The sequence below is a fragment of the Grammomys surdaster genome, unplaced genomic scaffold (genome assembly GCF_004785775.1).
Source record: "Grammomys surdaster isolate TR1022 unplaced genomic scaffold, NIH_TR_1.0 126185, whole genome shotgun sequence".
NCBI classification, from domain to species: domain Eukaryota; kingdom Metazoa; phylum Chordata; class Mammalia; order Rodentia; family Muridae; genus Grammomys; species Grammomys surdaster.
In genome coordinates, this window is record NW_021620991.1 from 6,673,943 (window position 1) to 6,691,610 (window position 17,668).

General features: G+C 49.4%; 1 protein-coding gene across 1 annotated transcript in view; it reads left to right on the plus strand.

Moving 5' to 3' along the window:
* The window catches only part of Pex14 (peroxisomal biogenesis factor 14), a 137,670-nt gene that overhangs the window by 110,624 nt on the left and 9,378 nt on the right, over positions 1-17,668 (plus strand). The window contains exons 4-5 of the mRNA XM_028757816.1: positions 1,021-1,149; positions 16,495-16,580. Of these exons, the coding sequence (XP_028613649.1) occupies positions 1,021-1,149; positions 16,495-16,580 (215 nt within the window). The remainder of the gene's footprint in view (positions 1-1,020; positions 1,150-16,494; positions 16,581-17,668) is intronic.

Here is a 17,668-nt window from a genome sequence, read left to right on the forward strand (position 1 = left end):
TTGTCTGCTGCATGCTAGCAGTGACCTCTCACCTGCTTTTCCACCCTCGGCAGTGGATCTCTTTGTGTACACCGTTACTTCCTGAGTGGGCCTTGTAGGAATCTTGTCACAAACCTGGGCTCTACATCTCACTCCCACCCAGCCCTCATCCTTTACCTAGTGGTCACCCAGTCGCCTCAGGCCCTCTGAACACCACTGTGCTCCCAGCCTGCTGGGTCAGGAACCTGGACTCTCACTGGCATCCCCTTCCTTCTCGGCACGCTATAGCCACTGCAGATGGCGCCCTGTGATTTCCTGATGCCCTGTGTGCAGTGTAGTTTAGAGCGTCATTGGAGGATTAAAAAAAAAGGCGGGGGGGGGGGGGGGGCCCCCACTAGCCAAAGGCGATCCAGGCAGCCTGGGATAGGCTGGAGCAATAGTCATCTGAAAGCGTGGGCCCGGTCTCGATTTGATCTGTTTTCTTGTTTTATTTTCTTCTTTACATTCTATATCCCATTCATACTAATCACAGTCAGTCCTGATTTTTCTTTTTATTTCTGCATTTGTCATAAAATAAAGCAAATTATTCCCGTCTTCGGAAACGATCTAGACTAATTAGTCGTCTCACCCAATAATTAGTTTTTTGTTTCCCTGTCTGTTTTCGTGCATTATTGTTAGTTTTTTCCCCTCTTTTTTTAACACCATTACAGATTAAAATGAGCCACATTTGCAGTTGATGGTATCTGTTTTCGGGGGAAGAATGGAGAATTGCAGTACGGAGCGACTTCAGAAGCAGCAATAAACTCAAGGATAAATTAAGGAAATTGAATGAGCCACATTTGGAAGCAGTGTTGAGGCTAATATTCTGTCGCTTAAGGTTAAATTGCGACAGAGAGAGGTTCCCAAGAATCCAAAATCGAGGAGGCAGCACATGAATGCAAGGCACGCTGTGGCCTTCATGGCCTGCTTGCAAAGGAAGATTTTGCCGAGGGTGGACGCTGGCAAGAGATACTCACCTGTGTCCTTTGCTCTTCTCTCCAGGGCTGACAGATGAAGAGATTGACCTGGCTCTCCAGCAGTCGGGCACGGCTTCCGACGAGCCTTCCCCCCTGGGCCCAGCCGCCGCGGTGGTTCCTGTCCAGCCCCCTCACCTCATTCCGCAGCCATACAGTAAGTCACCTGTTCAAGTCCTGCTTACCTCGGACTGGGACACTGGCTAGGAGCAGTGCTCCGGAGCTCCCACCTCAGCCAACGGGAGGACTTGGATTTTCCACTGGATGCGAAAAGCTCTTGAGTTTTTCTAGGAATAAAAAGTGGCACACGCAAACACATTTAGCCACGGTTTTAAGTGTGTGACAGAGGTTGTGGGGGGAGGGAGCCGGCCGTTTGTCCTGTTTCAGGCACTGTGGTCACACAGGTGATCGGCTCGGCCCCTTATCTCATCTCTGTGATACTCTGAGCGTTCGTTCGCTTGCTAACCCACGCGTCGGGGTGTGAGTGGGCTCTCCTTTGCCCATGGAGACAACCTGACTGCTCACAGGTTCCGGCCAGCCTTCCCTCCTGAGTCCTGCCTCCACCGTGTGTATTCATGTAGTGACAGATTCTAAGGGGATTTCAGATTAAATACAAAGGTGCCTTCGTGAGCACATGAAATCCTGGCCGCTGGAGAGTTTGTTGTTTTAAACGGAGGTTGCTGTGGTAACAGTCATCCAGACAAAACCATCACCTTTTCTTCAAGTCACTTGGAGAGTCTAAAAAGTTAAAATTGTCTCCAAAGCTTATGGGAAATAGCTTATGTTGGTTTCTTTTTACATAACTCAGCACAGGCCCTATTGTCTTTCAAAATGTCTTTTCTAAAATTGTCTTCATTTTACTTGTCTAGGAGTGTTAGCTTTTTCCAAAAAGCGATTTAAAAGGGAGTTCAAGGCCAGATATTAAAGGGTGTATTTAAAAATGGTGGGTTCATTTGATCCCAGAACATGAGTTCTGAACTCCTCTTCCTTCTCCCCTTATCAGCATTTGACCAGGCTTGTCTGCAGCTAGGCTGGTGGTCACTCCTCAGCACCCAGCTCGGTGTGCTCTCCTGTGGCCAGGCAGACGGGACCAGGCCGAGGCTAGGAGCTGGGCATCATCATCATAGTTAGAGAGTCCTTCTGCTTTCTGGATAAGCTGAGTGACAAAGTCAGAGCACGCACGCACGCACGCACACACGCACGCACGCACGCACGCACACATGCGCACGCGAGTCCCGTCCCTCTGTGCCTGGCCTGGGCAACTGGCTCGAGACCTTTGAGATCCCAGGAGCGGGCTTCTGCTGTTGGTGAGCATGGGGCTCATTTCTTTCCCAGCCTAAACCCTATCAGTCTGTTGTGTGGGCTTCAGGCTCTAAACGTACTTTTTAACCAAAGGCTAAGTAAGTGTCCACACTTTCCTGAGTTGTGTCCCTGAGCCCAGCCATTTAATGGGATTTGTTGAGGGTAGGCAGTGGCAGCTGGGTGCAGAATTTCTGAGATGCACATCTGCTCTGCTCCAGCTGTTCCTCCCATGGCTTAATACCAAACAGGTCTCTCCGCTACTTGAAAACTTCCTGCTTGGAACAAATTGTTCTGGTTGGTCACAGAGTTGGCACCCTATGCTTGCCTGCCTTCTGCAAGTGCAGAGTTAACTGGTGGCTTCTCTGGGCGGGGCAGCAGAGGCGCAGTCTGCAGCCTCCTTCAGGATTGCAGGCTAAGACTCTCCGTCTCCTGGCCTAATAGTGGCTCACGTCTTCTTAGAGACAGGCTTCCTCCTGATTTGACACTAGCACAGAAACAGTGGCAGTGGCAGTCTTTACTGCTGGAGTTTTCAGTTGTCAGCGCCCAGCCTCATCCTTTACTGGTGTCACACTCTTCCATTCAGCTCCTGGGTGACTCTGTTCTTCACTTCCGTACTTCTACTAAGAGGTGTCAAAACTGCTCAAAAAAAAGGGGGGGAAAGCTTGATTTTGATTAATATAGAGAAACAAGACTTTGCCTGACTGATAATAAAACTGATAAATGACATTTGAATTACTTGTAGCGGTAATTTATTACATAAAATATCTTTTATTTGACATGCGATTAGTTGCTGGAAGCATCACTCAATCTGACTAGTTTAAACATGCTCTAAAATGAACCCCAGTAAAAACCAGGGCTGTCGGCTGCTGGCGTTATGAAATATACTAATCCTGGATTGAGGGGAAAAAAAATCTGACTTTAAATATTTAAATGATTAATTGGGTTTATATATTTTTTTTACCTCTCTAACCCCCTTAATTACAACCAAACTCAGGGGAGTTTCTGAACTAGGTGTGCAATCTGCATGCTTATCACCAAGGCATTGTCTGCGTCTGGGAGGGATTTATGGCCTCTGTTCATATGTGTTCCTGCTGATTCTGTGCCTAGAACCACCACAGCCCTTTCCTTCCCATTTCTCAGATGTTTAAGGACATTTCATCTCTGAGCCCAAGTCTAGAAAACGGGCTTTGCTTGGGCGAGCCCCAAATGCCTCCGTGTCAACTTAGTCTCTCTTGAGAACACCCGGAGAAGCTGGCGTATGCAGCCCTTTATTTCCTGACCACCCTAGCTTGGTGGCCATGGGTCCGCTGGGTACCTCCTTTGCTATCTCTACTCTCTGGTGAGTGTACTGACCTTGAGATGTCAGTGAATGCAGAGATGCAGAGAGCTGCCAGAACGGCACTTGTTCAGCTCAGTCTAAGCACCCACTGGGTGCTCAGCTCTGTATTATATGAGAGTCTCAAAGCATGCTCTTTGAGAATTTTACAAGCTCTTAAGAAAAAGAGAATAATATCAGACATTGTGATTTAATGCCAAAATTAATTATACTGACAAAAAATTCTGTAAGATTACAGAAAAGAGAAAAATTAATGTGGGCTAAGGCAGTCAGGAGGCTTTGTGAGAGTGGCAGGAGGTGACACCTGAGGGGGCAATGGTGTCACCTGGTATGAGGGAGGATAAACCAGTATTCCTCGGGCTGCTGAGAAAGTCAGGCAGGGCTCAGGAAAAGCCCGGCTAAGATCCAAGAGAAACCTGATACTCTGTTTCTCCTTTTGGCTTTGTTCTGTTTGACTTTGAGTCAGGACTCAGGAGAGTGCCCCACCAGCCAAGTGAGCGAGGTTCTGGGTCTTGCTCCAAGCTTCGCTGAGTGATTTGTGATTTGTTCTGAGCTGATTTGTCTTGTTTCCACCCAGAGATAAGCACCAGGGGGCTCTGAGGTATAAGCAAGGGCTGGTACAATTTGGGGGGTGGGGGAGGCAGTATGGGATGCCAGTGTTTCTCTAATGAACAGTATAGCACTTCGGAGGCTGGCCAGGGCTTCAGCTGCCTCTTCTTAAAATAGACCAGAGATACCTAGGGCTGGTACAAAGCTTTGCATCGTTGACTAGAAGTCCTGAGAGAGAGTTCTTCTGAGTTTGCTTCCGTTACAACCCTATGTAGTAATGCACACTTATCCTGGTTATCTTAACTCGTGACCGGGCACTATGCCTGACCTCTGGGACAAGTAGGTCATTGACAAGGTCCCTTAGTCTGTTTTCCATGGCTAAAGACTTGAGAAAGTCAACTTAGAAAGAGAAAGTGTTGTTCTGGGTATACGAGTTCCAGTCTGCGACAGTTGACCTGTTGGCTAGGGGTGTCGGGTGACAAGCACATGGCAGAGAGAAACTGTCCTTGTCATGGCTAGAGAATGAAGGAAAGAGAGGAAGGGTCTGGGTTTCTAATTACTCCACAGTGGCTTAAGGTCTCCCTCTAGACTTTGAAGTTCTTACTATCTCCTGAGAGCACCTGGGGAACAAGCTCCAAACTGTGGCACAAGCCTGACCAGGCTCTGCAGACAGTTAAGCCAGCTTGTCAATGCCTGGGAGGCAAAGGCAGGGAGGAGGCTGGTGCAGAAGAGGGGAAGGGCAGCCCCTGAGAGCAGATGCTTCACTGACCTCACGGGTGACGGGTTCAGTGATCTGACAGGATGGACAAGACCGTGAAGACAGGAAACTATGTGCAACCTTAAGGAGATCCGGGTGATACAAGAAGCTGGAGCATCTGAGGCAAAATGACAGCTAAGACCACACTCACAGAAGATAGCCAGCAACTTGTAATAGCCAGTCGTTTCGGAAGTTTCGTCTATTTAACAAAATTTTCCTTAGACCAATGTTAAAATCACTTGTTTTGGGCTGGAGAGATGGCTCAGCGGTTAACAGCACTGACTGTTCTTCCAGAGGTCCTGAGTTCAAATCCCAGCAACCACATGGTGGCTCAAAACCATCCGTAATGAGATTGGATGACCTCTTCTGGTGTATCTGAAGACAGCTACAGTGTACTATTCATAAATAAAATAAGTAAATAAATCTTTAAAAAAAAAAAAAAAATCACTTGTTTTAAAGACGGATAAATGGGGGTGCCTGCCTGAGCCTCTGTTGCCCTCCCTGTTGCTTTTGCTTTTCCCCAGGGTTGGAGTCCACTGTCCACTTCTTCAGGGCATCTTTCCAGTGCTTCATTTTGACCTGATGGGGGCAACCTGTGGCTCTCACAGCCCTCTGCTCCCCACCACACTGCACCGAAATGGTTGTTTCTGTGTCTTCTCTATTAATCTGTGAGCCCTGGGGCTTTTATACAACTCTAATGGCCTGAGGCTCTGACTTAGTAGGTGTCTAAAAATGCCTGTTGTCTGGGTGAACCGTGGTGGAGACGTGCTTGAGAACCGAGAAGAAACTGCCTGGTGATGATGCCCATTTGCTTCCCTGCCCATCAGCCAGACTTTTGTCGTGTTCAGTTCATGTAGGCTGCTGTGGGCTGCTTGTGCAGATAGTAAGGGACAGGCTTGCCTTCAGGAGGTCACCATTTAATGGAGAAGAAAGTCGGGAGTTTGGGGGAGGACAGAGATGACCAGCCCCAATGTACTGTGTGGCAGTAATCTTGAGAGTTTCCACTCAATGCATAGGAACAACATTTGGGAACTCTGGAGTGGTAGGTCGTCTTCAGAACCTTGAAAGGATGAGGCGTGGCCTGGCTTTGCATGTTCCGAAGGTAATGCTACTTCTCAGAAAATGGGTTTTCTCTGCTACCTAAGCGTAGGCCATCTAGCCAACCATGGAGGCTCTGCAGTCTTTAGGGACTCAGGTCTGCCTTCTTGACAGCTTGCTGGTATCCTGCCCACCTGCTCCAGCCCCTACTGCCCCATCTGCCATCCAACGACCTAAAGGAAGGACAGGGACCAGCTGCCTCCTGAAGATACCTGGAGATTGCCATATCCTGTCCATCTCCTTGCTGACTGGAGCATGATTGTGTGGTCTTCCCATCCACAAGGGAGGCTGACAAATGGGGTAGGCACTGGGGGGCTATGTCTGTCCAAGCTGTCCCTGCCCTCTTTATCATCCAGGCACAGTAAGGTGTTGGAGCTGACGTGAACACCTACCCTCAGGGTGATGTTACTGGGCTGTGCAGGCCCCAGTGGCTGCTGCTGTGGTGTTTAGAGAGGTTTGGCTGCCATATCAGAAGGGAAGGACTCGTTACTTTATTGTCACTCTTTATAACGTCTACATGGTAGATTCTTCTGGATGAGTCGGCGTTATCAGGCATGTGTTTTCAGGCTGTTTTAGATCCTTGGGTCATGTTCCTTCCTTGGTTTCAGCCGCTGACAGGTTGGGGGAAACGTAGCACCTGCATTGTTGGCTTTTGCTCTCGACCACTGCTAACCTTGAAAAGGCATTGCGCAGGCTATGTGCCCTTCATGAGACTGGCTTACGTGAAGTAAGACGCGCCCACTGTGGTTGCACCGTCTGAGTGGAAGGTGCACTGCACGCGACCATCACTACATTGCAGAGCATTTCCAGTACCCCATTTGCAGTCAGTGCACCCCCATCCTGCCCCCAGGATAGCCACAGCTCTGCGTTTCCTTGTTGCCTGTTAGATATGTCTTTCCCTGAGCTTTGTATAAATGGAATCCTATGGCAGGTATGCTTAAGTGTCTGGTTTCTCTGTCCCAAGTAGTACCGAGACACAGCCAAGTTGCTGTGACGTCAGAAGTTGCTTCATTTTATACTGACCATCCCCCACCGTATGGAAGGATGCGTCGCCGCGTGCTTCCCACTCAGCACTGATGGACTTTGGGTTGTTTCCAGTTTTTAGCCATTATGAATAAAACTCTTGTGAACATTCATGTATGAGTCTCTGTGTGCTTTTATCTCTCTTGGGTGGATGCCGAGGCGGAGAATTGCTGGTTTGTATGTTAAGTGTAGGTTTAACCTTATCAGAAACTGGTAAACTGTTTTCCAGAGCGGTTACCCTGTGTCAGCTTGCAGCAGCTGTGTTTTCGGCTGGAGCGTCAGTGATGTTAACGTGTGTGCAGGGCTGCCTCCCGAAGGCTGGCTTTCTCTTCCTGTGGTGCCTGGTCAGGGCATCCTGTTCATGTGCTTTCTGGTCATCTGCACGTCTGTCTTGGGATGTATGTGTTCTGGTCCCCTGGCTGTTACTCATCTTATTATTGAGTTAGAAGAGTTCTTTGTATCCTCTGTCAGATAATGTATTATCAGTCTTTGTTCTTTTGCCTTCCACTTAAGGAAAGAAAGAGCTGATGCGCTGAACTTGGTACCATCTTGGTGGGAGGAGGCTTGTTGGCCTTTTTACATTTCCCTTTGAAAAGGAAAAGACTGTAGCATACACCTACACCTACCCCTTTACCATCCATGACTGTTGCCTGTCTTTTCTTTCTAGAAAGATGCTTTGTGGTGTTTGTTGTGTATGGTGATGGGGCGAAGCCTTGGGCCTGCTGTGTCGGTGTGTTGGTCTGCAGTCAATTCAGAGTTCAGTTTCATTTCCTTTCATCTTATTTATCATTAATTTTAAAGTGTGTGTGTATGTGCAAGAGACAACTTGTAGCAGTTGGTTGCCCTTCTGTCATGTAGTTCTAGGGATTGAACTCTGCTCCTCAACCTTGGCAGCGAGCATCTTTACCTGTAGAACCGCTCGCCAGCCCCTTCAACAAGTTTTAGAACTGTTGGAGTATATTTTATATATCACAAAACCCATCCATTTCAAGTGTAGAATTCAGTGGTTTTTAGAAACTCAGCTGAGAGGTACAGGCATTGTCATGGGCAAGCTTTAAAGAATCCTTATGCTCCCCCTGTAGGACCCTTTGGATCCACTCCTTCTCAGTCCTGGTTCCCACCCCTACCCCAGGCAACCATCACTATAAATTCACCTGTTCTGGGCATTTTAGGTAAATGGAGTCACAGAGTGGACGATCCCTGCACCTGGCTTCTTTTGTTGACACAGTGGTTTTGAGGTTACCCATATCACAGCGTTCCTCTTCCCTCAGGGTCAGCAGTCAATTGTATGGGTGGTCCTCGATCTTCCACCAGTTGATGGACAGTTCAATGATCTCCTGTTCATGCTTTTGGTTTCTTGTGTACTGTGAGTTAAACATGGTAGGCATGGACTCTCCTGTTGGGCTGTGCCTTTGGTTGGCCCCAACTCCTGTTTTGGATGACGTGAATAATACTGCTGAGAACAGTGGTGTGCAAATCTTACATGGAAACATGCTTGATGATGTCTAGCATGGACTTGCTAGATGCCAAGTTTCCGCTCGCTGTATCTTAATTATTCTCTTTCTAATCGCTTTTCTAAAGTATAACATGCATGCAGTAAGAGTCCTGGGGTTTGTTGTTGTTGTTTCAGTATCCTGTTTGATAAATTGTAGTTCATTTATTTTGTGTAATCACAATGTAGGGGTGTGTGTGTGTGTGTATTTGTGTGTGTGTCCTATTATCCTAAAAAGTGTCTTTTTGTGCCTTTGCCTGTGTGCCTCATTCCTGTGAAGTGGCAGTGTGTACCGTGTGCCTTGTTACCACACTGCCTTTCACAAGCCTAGTAGTTTATGTGCTTAGTGTCTTTCTTACCTGTTCTGGGGATTGAACTCAGGACATGAGACTTGGAGACAAATGTCTACCCACTGTGCCATCCTTACTGACTCTCTTATGAGAGTTTTAGGGTTCTGTTCTTTTGCCATTCCACTTCTTGCTGGGATGTGGTATTCAGTCCTATGTTTAGCCATGCTAACGTGTGTAGCAGGGCCTCCAAATGGAATGTGGTATTCAGTCTTATGTTTAGCTATGCTAACATGTATGTAACAAAGCCTCACTGTTCTTTGAATTCTCATTTCATACAGTGACGAATGCTGTCAATCACATTTTCAGGTTTAAATTTTTTATATATATTTTTCTATGTATGAGTGTTTCGCTTGCATGTACATCTGTGCACCACTTGAATGTCTGGTGCTGTACAGTCCAGAAGAGGGCATAAATCCCCTGGAACTGGAGTTATAGACTGTTGTGAGCCTCCATGTAGGTGCTGGGAACAGAACCTAGGTCCTCTGCAACAACGACCAGTGCTTGTAACTGCTGAGCCAGCTCTCCAGCCATGCCATCTTCAGGTTCTGACCCGTCACTCGTATAGCTTTATGAAGACTCCTGTAATCCTTCGCCTTTTTAAAAGCAGCTTGTCCTGCCGTGTTGAGTCTTCAGGCTGGACCTGTATCCCCACCCCTCTTGTTTACATCGCTTGTCTCCCAGCCTGTGACTTGCCTGTTTATTTTTGTGACGGTGCCTTTTGTTGACATGCATTTTTGTCAGTTGTTTTCCTTTTATGGCTCCCACTTTCTATGGCTTTGCCCATCCCAAGACTCTAAGATGTGTGTCCTGTTTCAGAAAGACTCCGCTATGCCTCTGTCGTTACTGCTCTTCGTGTATGTGGCACATGTACCATTAACTTTTGCATACGATGTGAGCTCGTGACTTTTTATGTGAATTTTCACTTGTTCCAGCACCATTGTCTCACAGGTCGTCCTCTCTTCCACAGGGATGATGTGTGTGTGTGTGTGTGTGTGTGTGTGTTGGGGGGGACTGTGTGACTGTGTATGTATTCAATATACATACTGAATAATATAAATGAATGTATATGAATAAATTAATGAATGAAAGGTCTTACCCTGTAGTCCAGACTGGCCTCAAACTCCAGCTAAGCCTCAAGCCTTTTAAGGTTTAGAAATACAGGCATGAACCACCACAATTGGCTTTTCTTTTTCTTTTTTTTTCTTTTCTTAAGGTGTCAAGGATTAAACCCAGGGCCTAGTAACCTGATATGCATATGTTCTACCTTGAGCTATTTATACCTCCAGCCCTGGGTTTGCTTGCTGAGACCTGGTCCCTGTGTTGCCTGAGTTGGTCTTCAGCTCCTGGGCTCAGACTGCACTGCACCTGATTTCGGAGTTCATTGTTCTTCAGCTGTGGTGAGGGGATGTGGATATACTACTCACTGCCCTTCATGCCTAAAGAGGACATTGCTGGGAGTATCACAGGCCCATGAGAAATGGGAAAGATCATGTCTTGCTGGAAGTACTTGTGAAGCCAGGCCTGGGGTCTGTTGGCTGGGATTGCTGCTTGGCAACTTAGTATTAAGGTTCTTTGCCTTCACACGTGACAGAACACGCCCAGTGTCTAAGTGCCAGGAGTGAGCATCATGAAGAAGGGCTAACGTTGAACTGTCTGAGCTGCTCACTTCCTGAGCACACAAGAGCCTTGCTATCCTGCGGCTAGATCTTGGCCTCTAGGTTCAGTTCTCTGTCTGTCCACATTGCCAGCCACAGCCAGGTGCTTCTGTGTGCCTCGTGCTGTAGCCAGCCTGGCTTAGCTTGGCCTGCAGTAAGTACCTTCAGTTTCTGTCTGTACAAAAGACCCAGCGACTCCGCACTGTGGCAGGTGCTGATTTGTGGACTGGCTTTTGTCCAGGACCCTACTGAGTGAGCCTGTCTTGCCATTTAATTTTCAAGGTCTGAGTGGAGCTGGCGGGCTGCTTTGAGAAGCTAGGCCACCACCGTAGAACCACAGCTCCAGCCTTGACGATCAAGGAGGGAAGCGCCCATGTCTTGCTGATGTCTGCTACTACCCTGCCCTGTGCTTGGGCCCTAGCCTCCCGGGGCAGCCACTGGAGTGTATTGTCTCAGCAGGATGCTGACAGGCCCTGGCTGCTGCTAGAGCCCCGCTGGCTGGGTTGTGCCTGCAGTCCTGCAGTCCTGCTTTTGTCTGTTCCCGTGTACTCAGGGGATCTCTCTGTTGATGGAGACATAGTGCAAGGAACTAACAGTGATGGTTTTGTTGGTGTTCAGAGAATAGTTACAGAGCCTTGGAGATGCTGCCCTGCCCCCGTGGCCAGTTGTCTGCACAGCTGCCCCAATCCTGAGCCTCTAAGCTGGAGAGCACCATGCAGCCATGGCAGTTTGTCCCCTGCCATGTCTTTTTTGGGGGGAAGATTTGAAGGAGGATTTGTCTGTGTAGCCCTGGCTGTCCTAGAACTTGCTCTGTAGACCAGGCTGGCCTCAGACTCAGAGATCCCCCTACCTCTGCCTCCCCAGTACCCCACCACTGTCTAGCCTCTGCCATGTCTCAGAGCTGCAGCCCCAGAGATGCTCAGGTGTATAGGACAGTCATCGCTGACCCTTGGTTTCTCACAAAGCCATCAGAGTTGCAGTGTTGGTGGAGCTGTCCATGCCACCCCTGGGGTGATGGAGCCTTCAGGGAAGTGGTACCATGACCAGGGCTGACAGAAGCAGGGTGCTCTTGCTCTTGCACTTGCTTTTGCTTGAACAGGCTGCTGGCTGCTCACATGTTTGTCATGTAGCCCAGGCTACCCTCCAACTTGTGGTCCTCCTGCCTTAACCTCCTAAATACCGGGATTATATGTGTAACTGCTTGGGAGTTGTGCAGCTTTTAAAAAAAGATTTGTTATTAATTTCAAGTGTGTGTTTGCGTGCGTGTGCATATTGGTGTAGTGCCCTCAGAGGCATCTGCCATATGGATGCTGGGAACCAAACTCATGTCCTCTGGAAGAACAGCAAGCACTGGTAACAGCTGAGCCATCTCTCCAGCCCCAGTTGTATAGATTACTCAGGCTGAGAAGCTGGCTCAGTTGGGTGCAGGCTCTTGCCACCAAGCCTGATGACCTGAGTTTGATCCCTGGAACCCACGTGGTGAGAGGAGATAGTAACTCAGGAGAGTTGTCCCTGGTCCATTCGTGTTCATTCATCCCTTATTCACATGAGTAAATGAATAAATGCAGCAATTTTCTCAGAAGCTTTTCATCTCCCTTCCGTTCCTTCCCAGCCGGAGCCATCAAGTTGCTGACCCTGTAGTTTGCTTCTGAACACAGGAGTGCAGTGAGGAGAGTCCACCGCACTCAGGAAAGCCTGTTCTCAGAGTGGGCGGCGGGCAGGAGGCAGCTGGTGAGGACTGAGGAGTGAGCCAGAGTAAGGCCTTAGTGGACCCTCTTACCCTTGAGGCCGAGCAGTGGGAAGGCTTTTGCATCTGAGTTTTTCCTCTCTTCATTTTGTCACAGACAGAATTGTATCACACATCTCTAAAACGAGTAAAATGGCATTTCAGCTTCTAGTCTTTATAGACTCTCTGAACTTTAGGAAAGATCATTCTGGTCCCTTTTCATTAATAATGAAAACCAGGGGGCAATAAAATGTTCTTAGCGCGAGCCTGGCAGGAACGCAGCGGCAGTGAGGGCGAAGGGCGAGCTGGCAGGGAACTACAGGTGCTTCTCAGCCCGGGGAGGGCAGAGTCCTACATGGTGGGCAGCTGTGCAGGGCCGGAGCTCCCAGACCTCAAGCTCTGGTGGCTGTGTGGCCTCAGGGTCTCCATGTCAGCAGAAAGAGTGAGCTTGTCCAAGCATGGGAGGCGAGCACGCACGTGTGTGCGTGCGTGTGTGCACGTGTGTGCACGTGTGTGTGTGTGTGTGTGTGTGTGTGTGTGTGTGTGTGTGTGTGTGTAAGCAGCTGACTCAGCAAGCTTGGGTCTGGTCGAGTTTTCAGCGTGGTACAATTGCCTTCTTGTAGGATAGTCGGTGGCCAATGGCCATTTGAGAATTAATGTGACCGTGGTTTGCTGATTGCAGCACCATGGGATGGTGTTCTCTAGGGATTCAGGTTGCATGGACAGATGTCCCTCTGGAACACGGACCCCTCCGTGTGGAGGCCACTCTTTCACCACGTCTTTCTCCTAAGATGGCTTGTACTTACTAAAGGTTGCTCCTCACAACTGCCATGAAGAGCAAAGCCTGACTAAATTAGAAAGATGGGGCAGTGGGCAGGCTCCAGCTGAGAGCTTCCACACCTCAGGAGTCAGTCTCAGAGCGGAGTCTGGAGTGAAAGGAACTTGCAGCACACACAGATGCCCCAACAGGCAAGGCAATCCTTGATGGCCTTCCCAAGATGTGAACACCTCGCTGGGCAGCACTGTGTACTCCAGATGGAGAGCAGGGCATCCTGTTAACCACAATGCAAACCGCAGACCGCACACAAAGAACACATTGACAAACATCTGTGAACACATACACACACACACACACACCATCTGCATAATGCTTAAGACCATAAGTAGAACCCAAAGAAAAGAAAAGTGGTATTTGTGAGTCTTGTCAGAGGACTAGGAACACAAAAAGTCCTCAAAAGTGAGGCAGGAAAGAAATGAAGTAGAAAAGTGGAAAAAGCAGCTGTGCCAAAAGGAAATGCAGGCAAAATCAGACAGTACCTAAGAGGCAGAGGAAGCACCAGACTGCTGCTGCCCAAACGGCAGGCTCTCCATCTGATGCACACATGGAAACAGGCACTGATGTCGTGGCTGGTGGGTGGACTTACAGTGCCCATGGAGGGAGTCTAGCAGTTTCTCTCAGAATCACAGCCATGCATTTCTTCTGACCCATATCCCTGTGCAGTTTAGGGTTGGTTTTTTGTTGTTGTTTTGTTTTGTTTTGTTTTGTTTTGTATGGGAGCCGACACAGGTCTACAGTGCGTGTGTGGTGCAGTTACAGACTGGAGAGAGCTCAGTGTCTGTCAGCAAGGAGGTCACGTGGAATCCCAGACAGCTGTGGGAAAACACTGAGAAATGGGAGGAGAGAGGAAAATCAGACCCGCACCCTGTGCTCTGTGTGCATAAACGGTGTCTGGGAGAGTACTGTGGAGCTCTGGACAGCCACTGCTGGTGGCAGAGAAAACCACTTTACAGTAGACTGACTTCTGCTACTCGATATTTAAACTATGAGTCCTGTCAGAATGTGGAAAAAATGAGAGTCGAAGGCAGGGAGAGGCCATTGTATTGATTGCAGTTTTATGGCCAAGATGAACTGGGCCGTGTTGGGGAATCCCATGTGAATTCCATGACTACAGGGGACTGTGGTAGTAAAGGAGACATTCTCGGTGAGTCCCTCTGGCCTCCTGAGAGCACTGGCGAGTAGTACAGATAGGAGGGGTGGACTGGCTGGTTTTGTGTCAACTTGACACAGGCTGGAGTTATCACAGAGAAAGGAGCCTCCCTTGAAGAAATACCTCCATGAGATCCAGCTGTAAGGCAGTTTCTCAATTAGTGATCGATCGAGGGTGGGAGGGCCCACTGTTGGTGGTGCCATCCCTGGGCTGGTAATCCTGGGTTCTATAAGAAAGCAGGCTGAGCAAGCAGGGGAAGCAAGCCAGTAAGCAGCACCCCTCCATAGCCTCTGCATCAGCTCCTGCTTCCTGACCTGCTTGAATTCCAGTCCTGACTTCCTTCGGTAATGAACAGCAATGTGGAAGTATAAGCTGAATAAACCCTTTCCTCTCCAACTTGCTTCTTGGTCATGATGTTTATGCAGGAGTAGAAACCCTGGCTAAAACAAGGGGGCTACCCTTGAGTCCCTTGGAAGTCATGGTGACTCACCTTCCCTGGCAGGCCACAGACCCACAGCTTCTCCCTTATGCCCGAAGCCCACCACTAAGGCCACACAGGGCCCTGCTCCTCCCCTTGGGTTTTGAGACAGCAGACAGTGGCAAGTACCCCGGTGAGCTTGCTGGCACAGGTGGAGGGGGAAGGGAGGGCAGGAGAGCACTCTGAAGCACCAAAGCTGGACCCGGCGGCCGGCCGTAGTCAGTATCTTCTGAGAGTTCCCACAGTACTCCTGACCCTCCTTTCTCCCAGAATCACCTTTGGTGGAAGGAAGCTTTTCTCTCAGCAGAGCCTGCCAGGACTGCCAAGAGTGCCCACCATGGTCTCTGTCCTTCCTCTTGGCACATCCCCTGAGAGGAGGCAGGCGACTTCTGTTCCAGAGGCCTAGAGAGAGCAGGCCAGATTACATACCCAAAGCCCCTTGTGAACTGTTTGTGGGAGGGTAGAATCCTCATGTTCCAGGGCCCCAGTAGGAGCCTAAGACTGGCCCTCTATGTACACAGCTGTGAGAAAGAAGGTTTAACTTACAGATTAGGATAGTAAGATTAACATTGATAAAGCCTACCTATGACAGTATGCTATATTAAAAGGCATGCCCCCACCCCCATTATATGTCTGATCTTGTCAGCCAAGCATATTTTTTTTTTCCCTTAGGGAAACACTTGGGCTTTTCTTGGGCAGATTCAGATTATCAGTGTCTCTGCCCCTTCTGCTTTGAGGCCGTTGTTACGTGAAATAAGGTTCACACAGCCTCTGCACTGAGACACTAAGACACTTGAGAGCCGAGGCGGTGATCAGCGTGTGATAGGCAAGTAGCACCCACGGTGTGGCTACGCTGTCCTGGGTGGGTCAGAGCGGATAGCTGAGATGCCATCGTGCTACTCAGCGTGGTGTGTACTCTAAAACCTGTGGCTGATTTTTCTGGAGTTTTCTATTTACTGTTTTCAGACACACACAGTTGGAGAAAGGAAACACAATAAATGTTGCACGGGCCTGTATATGCTGGTCAGTGTGAACTGGAGCCTGCCCTGCTGTGGGCATTGGATGTTCATTCCAGTTCCTCAACCAAATGACAAATTTAGAAGACATTCTCCTTCTAAAGCTTCCGGCTGTATTTGCCTCTGCGGCCCTTGCAAGGGTGTCCCCACATGGAACTTGCCCCAGAGCTAGGCCAGTGCTCTCCTACAAAACAGAGTCCCACTGTGGTAGGCTAGTGCTCCAGGCCCCTGACCTGGCTTCTCCACCCTACCCACTCTGCCTCCAGGCGACAAGCCTTGGCCCTGTCCCTCAGCACCTCAGAAGTTGCCTTGCTTAGTCCTTTGCAGACTTGTGTCTTCAGAGCCTAAGGAATGACAGAGCAGAGAGGCCCAGGTCGCATTGGCCCCTGGTTTACCCTCTGTGTGGTGTGCACACACTAGGCTCTCTAGAATCATCCTGGTTCCTTGACCTCATGAGGCGAGGCCAAAGGCCCTCTCATCACCTCTGCCCTCTGACCTCTGTGGCTGGACACTAGCTCACAGCTAGACCCCTCTTCCCAGCATCTCATGGTCTGGTCCCTTCCATCTCAGTGAGGCAGAGCTTCTGGGACCTTGGAAAGAAGAGAGGGCAGAGCTGAGCCCTATGCTCTGATGGTCACGTGCTTTCTACAGCTGAATGTCTCACTTGCCTGCCCACTGAGACACAGGGGAGAGACCCGTCCTAGTTTCTTCTTCCCTTTTGTCTACCCACAGGCCCCGGAGGTTCCCGATGGCGAGATTATGGTGCCTTGGCTGTCATCATGGCTGGAATTGCGTTTGGCTTTCACCAGCTCTACAAGGTAAGTTGCCTCCCAGGGGCCACAGTGCTGTGCCTCGCCACCCTTGGCATTCAGCCCTCCTCCCTCCTGGCCCCTGGCTTATTTACAGAGGCACTCCACTCAGTGGGCATCCAGCCCAGAGCTCGGTGGCTGTGGTGGAAACAGGGAGCCCAGCAGGAGAGACATGAATGACACCACCCTGCTGCTCACCTCTCCACCCTGACCCCACCCCACCCCCTGCAGCGTGACCACTGAGAAGAAGCATGCAAATTAGAGACTTAGAGCATGGACACTGGAGCCTAGCTGCATGTGTTGAACCTGACTCTGTTCCAGAGTACAGTTCCATCCCTAAGATGGGGCTGAGACAGATAGTCTGGCTTTGCAGTGGTGTGAAAGTGTGCCTGCCCATATCCATCGGCACTGTGGGTCCGATACTCAGAGAAGGAACCGAGGCACTGTGCACCAACAGAGGCTTTGATTTTAATGGGTTTGCCCAGCTGCTCCAGCCATATTCTGAACACACTGAAGGCAGAGCAGGAGCACTGTTGCTCAGTAGGGCAGGAGTATGAATGCATCTTCTTGGTATGACAGCTTACGGCATCTGCAGAACTGGCCTCAGGGTTGCAGTGAAGGCCTGGAGTCAGTCCTGGAACAGTGCTGGAGCAGTACTGGCTCCCTGCCTGCTGGCACATGGGAAGCCCCGTAGATGCCCTTGTTCTACCCTGGTATTTACAACGAGCTCAGAAAGCACACTTCTTGTTTTCTGTGGATTGTGGTAGCATCTGTATACATGTGGGATTTTCCCTGGGCCTTGTGAGTCAGCTAGCCCTTAAGAGCTCAGAGCTCAAGATGCTCTCAGCAGAGCCAAAGGCACTGAACCAACATTTTCTTTCCTGATACCAGTGGAAAGGCCTGTCCTTGCTTTGGAGAAACTAGTCTACAAGGTGCACAGCCAGGATGGCCCCACGTCTAGGCCTGTTTACCCTGGAGAGAAGCCATGTTCTCCTCTGATGCCTCCCACTAATCCAGCCTGCATTTAGTGACTGTTTTTCTCTTCCTTCCTCCTTCCTTCCTTCCTTCCTTCCTTCCTTCCTTCCTTCCTTCCTTCC